General features: G+C 56.3%; 1 protein-coding gene across 5 annotated transcripts; it reads right to left on the minus strand.

The window, feature by feature from the left end:
* Nucleotides 1–9,577, minus strand: SLC37A2 (solute carrier family 37 member 2). Of its 5 annotated transcripts, XM_042034159.1 has the most exons (20): nt 9,470–9,577; nt 7,455–7,536; nt 7,257–7,344; nt 6,793–6,871; nt 6,466–6,601; nt 5,983–6,059; nt 5,723–5,889; nt 5,309–5,346; nt 4,905–5,084; nt 4,684–4,774; nt 4,539–4,601; nt 3,969–4,054; nt 3,121–3,169; nt 2,774–2,847; nt 2,200–2,278; nt 2,010–2,107; nt 1,618–1,682; nt 1,293–1,341; nt 700–732; nt 1–254 (listed from the first exon to the last, which is right to left on the minus strand). In XM_042034159.1, exons 1-18 carry the CDS (start codon nt 9,526–9,528, stop codon nt 1,299–1,301), a joined length of 1,554 nt encoding a protein of 517 aa, XP_041890093.1. In that variant the 5' UTR covers nt 9,529–9,577; the 3' UTR covers nt 1–254; nt 700–732; nt 1,293–1,298. The 5 variants fall into 5 exon arrangements, with proteins under 5 accessions (XP_041890093.1, XP_041890096.1, XP_041890094.1 ...); XM_042034162.1 differs by lacking the exon at nt 1,293–1,341; XM_042034160.1 differs by lacking the exon at nt 700–732.
* Between the last annotated feature and the right edge of the window lie 30 nt (nt 9,578–9,607).

Below are 9,607 nucleotides of genomic sequence, written 5' to 3' on the forward strand. Positions count from 1 at the left end.
CAGGTTTTGCACGTTTTTATTAATAAAATGGCTGATGGTGAAGAATTGACCCCGAAAACCGTTTGGCCAGGGCCCTTTGACTGCTCCTCGCCCCTGCCTCCGTTGGAAGCAAACCTATGGTGGCAGTGAGCCCCCGGGGCCGTGCCCGAGGCTGGGCTGCAGCTTTGCCCAGACGCGCTCCCGGTGTGCCCCAGCCTCTCTCCTCCCTCTGGGCTTGGGGCGGCTCACAGGGGGCACGTCAAAACTCCTTAAACCTGCGGGGAGAGGAGAGAAGCGAGCGGCTGAGCGCGGAGAGCAGCGTTGGGATCGATGGTGGACACGGCGATGCTGCCAGAGATGGGAAGGGAAAACAGCTCTGCCCCATCTGCACCACAAGGAGGAGAAGCAGGCGCAAGGAGGAGATCCAGACACTGTTTTGTCTCTGGCCAAAGCTGAAATATGCCTAAAAATCCTACGGCATTTGTGCCTCTTCTCTGCAAGCTGCTCCAGAGATGCTCCCCAAAGCCCTAAAGACATTGCAGTAGTTCCACAAACCGAGCCAGCTGCTTCCCCCAGCAGAAACCAGCTGGAATTTGGTGCAAACACAGATGCTATCAACCCCTCCAGGACAGCCCTCATCCTAACCAGCCCCGGTACAAGAGAGCGGAGCCCGACAGCCCTCCACCGGCAGCCGGAGAAGGAGATTTGGGCCGCACTTACCGCAGCACGAGGCCCAGACTATTGGTCTTTCACCTGCAAACACAAGACATAAGGGACGAAATGTTCGCAGGGGGTCGGGGTGTGGCAGCCCCACTGCCAGGAGCGGCTGTGGCCCCTTCCTCTAGGTGTCACATGGAGGGTGGGTGGCAATCAGAGCCAGGCCAGTGCTGATTTGGAGATTATTTATACACTCGCTGCAGTGATTTGGCTGCAGATTTGATTAGTGAGCCCTGGCTGCATGTAATCAAGCTCAGTAGCACAGGTGGGCAAAGCCTTTAAATTCAGCCATTTCAAGTGCATTAATCAATCCCAATCGATTGGGCATCTGGGCTAACATCTCCTAAGTCAGCCGGAGACAAGGATGCACTGCCCAGCCACATCCCCCTCTCCCCACTTCTTCCCACCCCACCACCCTCCCGGACTCTTCCCCAGCCATTGCAATTTGATCCTTTGATTCCCAAATCTTGATCTGGGCCCTAAATGATTGGGGGAGTGGCTATTTCTAGGCTGAGCCTGCAAAGTGAAACTCGGAATCAGAACGAATCAGGCTTGTGTTTGCATTTAATCCTCAGGGCTCAAGTGGAGATACTTACACCAAGCTACTTCCCATCCATCACTGACTCTGTTAGCTGCACACTAGAGCTACAAAGACACAAGGACGGTGTGTTTAGCACCCCAAGTGTTTTTTGAGGTGCAGATGGCTAAAATCCCCCAGGTGCTGCCTTGGCTCAGGGTGGAAATGTCTCTGTGGCCACAGGAGCGAGACATCAGGCAGACAGCTTGGTGAAGCCCGGGGCGATGCCCACGTGAAGATGCAGCAGCAACAGCAAGGGATAACAAACATCTTTCTGGAGTGGCAATGACGCCGTGTTTTGGCATCGTGGGACCAGAGGCTGCCCCAGGTTGGTAACTACGTACCCTCTCTTCCTCGCCATGTAGCCACACCAGCCACGGGCCTCTTTGACCACCACACGAGCAAGGAGCTGCAAGAGGAAGGGTGGAGGATCACTGCAAGGCTGGTGGCACTGCAGCCTCCAGCCTTGGCATGAGTATTTCCATCACTCATCAGGAGATCAACTCTACAGCTCTTCCTAGCAAAGAGCCTATGAACTAAATCTGTGCGAGGAGGACGTTGTTGGGAAAAGCCAAGTGAAGGCAGAGGTTTGGAGTCGATACAGGCCTTTGCAGTTTGCCCTGTGCCCGGATGTCTTCTGAGAACCATCTGTACCCTCCACAAGTGAGCAGGCAGCTAAAAGGGAGTGTGTGAAACCCCAGGGTAGAGAAAGGAGTCCTACTGAGGAGAGACCTACCAGACAAGCCAGGACATCAGCAGCTATCAACATGTAAAAGACATTATTCCAGCCCGTGGGAGAGATGAGCCCAGCGAGCAGCGGCCCCAGTGCAGCACCTGCGAGGGCACATGAGCCACATTAGCCCCTGTTCCCCTCCTTGAGAGGGCACCGAAACACCCAGGAACCAGCATCCCCTGGCCATACACACCAACGGATCCCGTGCCGTCGATGATGGCCGTGACAGTCGAAAGGGCTTTGGCATTTCCTTTGAGAGATTCATGGGTTCCCTGTAGGGATGGAGGAATAAAACATAAGGAGCAAAAGCAGCTTTGGAATGCACAGCTGGCAAGTCCCAGAGTGAAGCCGATGTCCCAGGCAGCACTTTCCATGTGTCAGACCCAGCCACAGATGGGAAGACCAAACTCAAATGCTGCCTGCAGCCAAACCATGGCAAAACCTGGATCGCCAACAGCGGGCAGAAATTCCCAGGGGATTTGTCACCAAATATTTCCACTCTGCTTGTGCTCAGAGGGAGATGCAGCAAAACTGAAACACAGTCGTGTGGCCAAGGTGAAAAAGCAACAGGAAAAACCCCCGTGTTTAAGGGAGGGCGCAGAGCGCAGCACCAGGTGTGAGAGCTCTGCCCTTCTCCACTGGGCTTCAGAGGCATTGGAAAACAAAAGTAAAATGCAAAAATCCCAGCAAAACATCCCTCTGGGAAAGAGGGAACAGCCTCTGGGTGTGCAAGGGCAGCGTGGCGGGGTCTGAGGTGCACCTCTTACCAAATCTGCCGACACCGCTGTTGTGATGAGCGCGTAGGGCCCATTAACCAGAGCACCACAGATGATCAGCATCGCTGCAGAGGTACCCGGGAAGAGATTAAATCTTTAGGTGCAGGGAGCAGCAGGACATTGGATCCATCATCCCCAGCTGTGCCACGCATCCATCTCCTGTGCATCTTCATTTTCCCATGGAGATCCCACCCAGCAGGCAGTGAACACTCATCCAACACCACCCTCCCCCAAATTCAGCCTAGGAGCCTGGCTCAGGAGGAGGAATAAAGGCAGGTGAATCCACAGTATCTTCCATCACCAGTGACAGGAGCAGGCTGCACCACGGAGCTCCTTACCTATTGATGTGCCAATGCCGTTCTGACCGATGTGGTTATACAGGAACAGCTGGAAAAGAGACACAAGGAGAAGCAGTTGTGGCTATTCCAGCTGTTCTACCAAGCCATTTCCTTGCAGCAGTACCCTGGGGATGGGATGGAGAATGTGGGGACCTGAATTACTGCTGGTGCCAAGCGCCAGCTGGGCTGGGGGGCTGAGTGCACCCCTGACCTCTGCATCCCACAGATGAAATACCTGGCAGCTGGCAAACAGAGGTGCTGCCACGATTTATGGCCACCGAGGCTCTGCTGCCTCCCATGGCTGCAGCCAGACACTAATTTGCCCCCATGGTGCTATCGGGGCTGTGGATGTGACCCAGCCCCTCTGCTTCCCAGCGTGCTCCAGCAAGGCTCCCATCCCCGAGCCAGCCAGGATGGGATTACAGCTAATTAGCCCCGTTGTGGAAGCAAAGCCAAATGAGCTCTGTGCAGGTGCTTGGGAAGGACGTCCAGGCCAAGCTCCAGCAGAGCATGAGGCCATTGGCATGGGGGCTTTTGGGATGAAAATCAAAGAGACAAAAGCTGGACCGGCTCAGTGGGACCCCCAAGGCTTTGAGCAGAGTTATGGCAGGATGGGAAAAAAAAAAACCTACAGGGCTTTTTTAGTTGTCACGGTCTCTGTAATCCCCTCCCAGCCCCGAGAGCTGGACATCCCTCCCAGGAACATCTGGGAGCGTGAATCAATCCCAGCTCTCATCTCAGCCGAGCGCATGACCAGCTTATCCCGGGAAAGGAAGGCAGCTGTGACTCAAAGGAGCCGGAGGATGGCAACCCCTCGTGACAGGTTTGGGGCCCGCGTGACAGCTCACCATGGGAGCGGCGACCACCAGCATCACGCAGCACGTGGTGGCCCTGCCGCCAGTGTAGTCAGAGATGAGGCCAGCAAAGATCCCCCCTACAAGAAAGAGTCACAGGTGTCAGTCACACCACCCCAAAGGCAGAGCTTTGCCCTGCTTTGGCCCCAAATGCAGCGTGATGCTCCTTCATCCCCCATCTTCTGACCAGTACATCCCCAAGGTTAAACACAATAATATCAGAGTGAAGAGCTTTGATTTATCCCTTCCACTTCCTCCCTACAGATGGTTTCTCAGCACTTCCATGCAGCTCTGGTCTCTTCCATGCTTGCAAAGTGTAGGGAAAGAAGTGCCTGAGCAAGCGAGACCTGAGGAAAGAGGCTGTGATGGTCGTCAAAACAAACGGATGCCAAAATAAAATTGAGGGGTGTTTGCTGCCTGCTGAGTGCTGTGAACACTGAATAAACCTCTCTGGGGAAAGAGATGGTGTTGCCTGTAGGGGGGGACCAGCCAAGGCTGGTCAAGGCCAGGATTGTCCCTAAATCATCCCTGATCCACCTCCTCCACCTGGGTATGTTGACGAACCTAAAATACCCCCAACATCAAAGAGGGTCGACAGGTCCCCGGCTTCCTTGGCACCGAAATGAGCTATGAGGGAGAAGGGAAGAGAAGAGTGAGGAGATGCTTCTTTCGCAAGGCTCGCTCCCGCCTCGCTGTCCCTAAAACTCACCAACGTTGACAATGTAGAGGGGCAGCCAGTAGAGGAAGGTGTAGCTCACCAGTTTGGCAAAGAGCAGGCACAGGGAGAACTCCACCACACCCTGGGAGGAGAGGAGGAGACATCAGAGGAGCCTTCTCCTCCCAGCCTCCTCCGGATGGTGGGTTTTGCCCATTTTCTGCCCTGTGGACACCTTTTGATCATCTGAGCTGCTCTGGCTTTGCAGCACTCACAGGTATCCGAAGTGCCCCAAGGAAGCTGATGGCTTCGGGCTCCTCAGCTGGCTCCTTGGGGCTGTGGGAGTGATCCACACTGCTCTGGCCTGAGAGGCTGAGTGGGCCCTCGTTGGAGGTGACTGCTTCAGGATCCTTCTCACTGATGGTCACTCCTCCAGGATCCTCGTCATGAGCCATCTAAAAGAAAGCCAAAAGCAGGAGAAGTGGCTGTCACAGCTGGAGGAGGCTGAAACATTGGATCTGGGGCATGACCCAGAGGATGTTCACAGTGGAAGAGCAACAGTCATCCCCTGTGACAACTGAACATTGCTCCAATTCCTGCCATTACAGCCTGATGACCCAGTTGCACACTGAGTGACACCCAGCCCAGGACAAGCCCGTTGGGAATCTGTGCGACTCACGTGATGCAGAGGTGGACTGCAGTCAACATCTTCAGGATCTGCAGGGAGAAGGAATGCCCTGTGAGAGCCTGGACCAGCCCCACTCCACCTGCTCTCCCTCCAGCATCTCGCAGGGGCTGGGAGCCTCCAGGTGTACGCTGCGTCTCTGGGTGCTTTCTTCCCCAGTAAAAACCCAAAGGACTTCCCAGATATTTCCTAGAAAGACAGGCTCAGGAGTGACTGGTACAGGGGATGAGCCTGCCCGGACGACCCCAGAGGATGCTGAGCATCCCCATGGTGGTCAGATCCACATCCCTGCTAGCCATAGGTTGAAAATAAGTATTTGGGGTTGCCAAAAATGCTTCGAGATGGGCAAGGTGGAAAACTGTATCTATTACAGCAGTTGTCTGCTGTGCCTCAGATCACAGCACTCACACTCCACGAGGAAGAAGAAGCAGATGATGCCCACGGTGGTGATGATGATGCCGGGCACAACGAAGGACAGGCCCCAGGCAGAGGAAACCCAGGCGCCGGCGATGAGCGACCCTAAGATGTTGCCGACGGAGGTGTGCGAGTTCCAGATGCCCATGATCAAACCTCTCCTGGTGGGGACACAGCCGGGTCAGTGTCACTGGGGGGGCTGCCAGGGTCAACAGGGACCAGGACTGGCATGGGACACGTGGAGAAGAACTCACTTTCCTTTCCCAAACCAGTTTCCAACGCATGCCACGACCGCAGGCCAGCCAGTCGTCTGCACCAGCCCATTGCAGACCTGGCAAGAGATGGGGAGCATCACCCAGCAAGCACCAACTACAGCCACGGAGCCCTGCACTGTTTTGGGCAACTGGGCTCGAAAATAGCCGCCCCTATTCCAAAGCTGTTAAGAAAACACTGGGTTTGTTTGTTTGTTTCCCTGCTGGGGCAGTCCTGGAGCCATTTGCATCATTCCCATGGCTAAACTGGGAGTGGCTGGTGTTGCCAAACCAGCTGCCCGCACTGCTCGGAGATGGGCACACCCGGTGGTTTCGACACCCACACCACGCACAGCCAGGTTTTGCGGGGAATGGAAATGCTCAGTGATCCCCCGCTCAGAAACAGGGCCACCCTAATCCCTGAAGGCCACTGAAAAACTGGGATATGATAGTGATAAAGCCTGGATATCCTCCAGCACAACACACCTGCACAACGATGAAGTACCAGAGGACATGGATGTCCCAGAAGTAGCCGAGGCCAAAAAGTGCAGTGAAGAGCCCACTCAGCACCATTCCCCCCGACAGGTAATAGCGCAGAGGGAGGCGCTCCCCAAAAATGCCACTGCAGAGAGAGGGAAGAGCACAACAGAAGCTGTCAGGGGTGATGCCACCAATGGGCATTATCACACTGAGCCAGTACCCGAATCCTGAGCGGATCCCTGGCTGCTTTCCCATTAGCATGACCCCATCCCAGTGGAAACCAGTTTCCGGCAGACTGGTGCAAACTGGTGTGTGGAGGGAGGCCCTGGGTACCTGATAAACATCCCGATGGCGTAGGCCACCAGGAAGGCATTATCCAGCGCCCCAAAAAGCTCCTTGTAGTTGTCCCCATCTGGAAAAAAAGATGGGGGTTACTATTATTGCGATGGTTTATTAGGGCCACCTCAGCCTGGCCCCCACCTTGTGTCCCCTCCCCATGGCTGCTGGCTTGGTCTTGTCCCCCACTCCCAAAAGCCTCATCTCCATGGGGGGTTCTGGCAGCATGGCCAGGTGCCATCAGCATTGGCACCTGGTCCTGTCCTGGATTTCACCACCCGATGCTGCCCTTCGGCCCAGGGGCACAGGACAGACACTCACCACTTAATCACCTCCGGGTGCCTAACGAGCAGCTGGCCCCCTGCCAAACCCCAGCCATGGCCTGGTTTTAGGGAATGGGGGAGCCCAGCTCAGCTGCCATGAGCGTGAGTTTTGGGGTGCTTGGGGGGGCTCAGCCTTACCAAAGGGGGCCCAGCAGCACCATGTGCTGCTGTTGGAGTCATTGTGGGGGTTCAGGCCCAAGGCTGAGCAGTTGGGGTGCAGCTGGCTCTGCAGAGAGAGAGAGAGGGGGTGAAATTGAGGTGCTGTCAGCACCCCCCTCCCTCTTGTGTCCTCTCCAGGTTCCCTGTCCCCACAGCTGTGGTGAGGCTGGAGCTCACCTTGACGATGCTGATGGGTTTTCGGGAGAGGTGGTAGCTGGTGTAGGAGAGGAAGGTCAGTACCAGAGTCAGCCCCCGATAGCTGTGGGAGGAAGGAAGCAGTCAGGGTTTGTGGGACAGGGATGGGTGGCCTCAGCACCCAACGGGACTCTTCTACTGGATTGGTGACCCAAACCAGCTCAGCTGAGCTGGTCAGGAAGTGAACAGCCCCCCCAAAGCCCAGGACGAAGCTTAAAAAGATCAGCTGAGTTTTGTGAGGAGCATAAAGCAGAGTTTCCAGCTCCTCAAGCAGTTACATCAGGGTGAGCAAGTGCCTTCCTGGTGTCATGAGTGGAAACTGCGCTGATTCATCATCACCCCCGGGGTTAATCAAAGATACGCTGGAAAAAAAAAAACGCAAGAGGTGGGATGCCCGAGGCAATACCAGCTCCCCTTCCTCCACCAAATAGCCATTTCCTCCTCTTTGCTTGGATTAAATGCAGGGAAATGGGGGAGTGTGGGCTCAGGAAATGGGGATGCTGCTCCCATCAAAGCTGATAGATAAAGCCTGGAGAATCCCAAGTAGGATCTAGCGCTTTCTGGAGTAAGATGGGCATCTCTGAAGGAGCTCTCCTGCCTTCAGGAAGGGTTTTATGGCAGCACAGAGGATGCAAGTGATCAGAGGCAGCTGCAGCACACAGACATGTCACGGGGTTGCTCCAAGTTTAGAAAAAAACAACAACCTTTTTTTTGGTGGTTTTGGCCCATCCTGCTCCTCTTTGCAGTTTCACTTCTCCCTGGAGCTGCAGCAATGACGGGCACCCTGCAAATCCAGGGCAACCCCCTGTGCTGGGGTGCCGGCTCCAAGGCTGCACTGTGGCTGAGAAACTGCTGCTTCCCACCCCAAAAAATGAATAAACCACCCAAAATCACTGCTAGTGACTGCAGGGCTGATCCAACAGGAGCAGAGAGGCCACGGTAGGGAAGGGGAAGATAAACTTGTCGTGCAGTGCCTGCCTGGGCCAGACACTCGGGTGTTGGGTTTTTTTCTTTTTACTCTATGTGTTCTGGCAGAGAAAATTCCAGCTGATGGAAAACCAGGGGGAGTGCTTGGCAATGGGCTACCAAAAAATCCAAATATTAATTGAAATTAAATGGGCAGAGGGCCCATCACCTCGTCAAAAGAGAAGGCGGCCAGCAAGGTCTCTGTGTTGGCCACATCACACTGAATTTTGAGCCTGAGGGCCTGAGACATCTGGAGGCTGACGGGTGCTGCTGCCCATCTCGGGGTTCTCCCCCACTCCTGGGCCGAGTTCAAAGCCCTGAGCTGCAATTATTGTGGGCTGACCCCATTTCACAGTGGGTCCGGTGCCTGAGGGCGATGCTGGGCCCTGGGTGAGTGGCCCCCAATCCTGTGCAGGTCCCCACCCCAGGTCTTGTCCCCATCCTGGTGCCGGTCCCCACAAGAAGTGACCTGCCAATCCAAGTCTGGTTCCCGTCCCAGTGTCAGTCCCCAGACAAGTGGTCTCCAGTCTGGCGTTGGTCCCAGTGCTGGCCCCCATGCCGGTGCCAGTCCGTTGGTCCAGGGTCAGTCTCCATCCCAGCGCCAGTCCCTATGCCCAGGGCCAGCCTCTATTCCAATTCCACTTCCAGTGGGTGCCAGTCCCCAGTGGAATGACACCCCCTCCTCCCTAACCCAGGGCTGATCGCTGCACCGGTTCTGGTCCCCATCCTGGTGTCGGCTCCTGTGTCCAGGGCCAGTCTCTATTCCAGTGCTGGTCCACGAAAGAGTGAGCCCCGTTCCAGAGACTGTCCCTATCCCGGTGCCGATACCCTCTCTGCCCGATGTCAGTCCCTATCCCGGTGCCAGTCTCGATCCCGGTGACAGTCCCGCTCCCGGCGCCGGTCCCTTTGTCCCGAGCCGGTCCCGATTCCCGTGCCGGTCCCTACGTCCAGGACCAGTCCCGATCCCTCTGTTCAGAGCCGGTCCCGATCCCGCTGCCGTCCCCCCCATCCCGCTCCCCGATCCCGCTCACCGGCTGTCCCGGGGGAGGGCGCGGAGCAGGCGAACCCCGGGGGCGAGCGCTGCCCTCATGGCGGGCGGCGGCGGCGGCGGCACTCGGGCACCCCCCGGCTCCTTTTCACCGCCCCCGGGGCCGCCGCTCCCGCCCCGC

This window comes from Corvus kubaryi, unplaced genomic scaffold (genome assembly GCF_017639235.1).
Source record: "Corvus kubaryi isolate FWS band 111438036 unplaced genomic scaffold, C.kubaryi_AGA036_p1.0 37367, whole genome shotgun sequence".
In the NCBI taxonomy this organism is placed as follows: Eukaryota; Metazoa; Chordata; class Aves; order Passeriformes; family Corvidae; genus Corvus; species Corvus kubaryi.

Bases quoted from the DNA above. Each gene is read 5' to 3' on its own strand.
- SLC37A2 (XM_042034158.1), bottom strand. From the start codon at position 9,528: ATGAGGGCAGCGCTCGCCCCCGGGGTTCGCCTGCTCCGCGCCCTCCCC. The intron at 6,872-7,256 runs GTAAGGCTGAGC...CTTTTTTTCCAG, and splicing joins GTGCTGCTGGGCCCCCTTTG to ATGGGGACAACTACAAGGAG. The intron at 6,602-6,792 runs GTACCCAGGGCC...CTCTCTCTGCAG, and splicing joins GCCATCGGGATGTTTATCAG to TGGCATTTTTGGGGAGCGCC.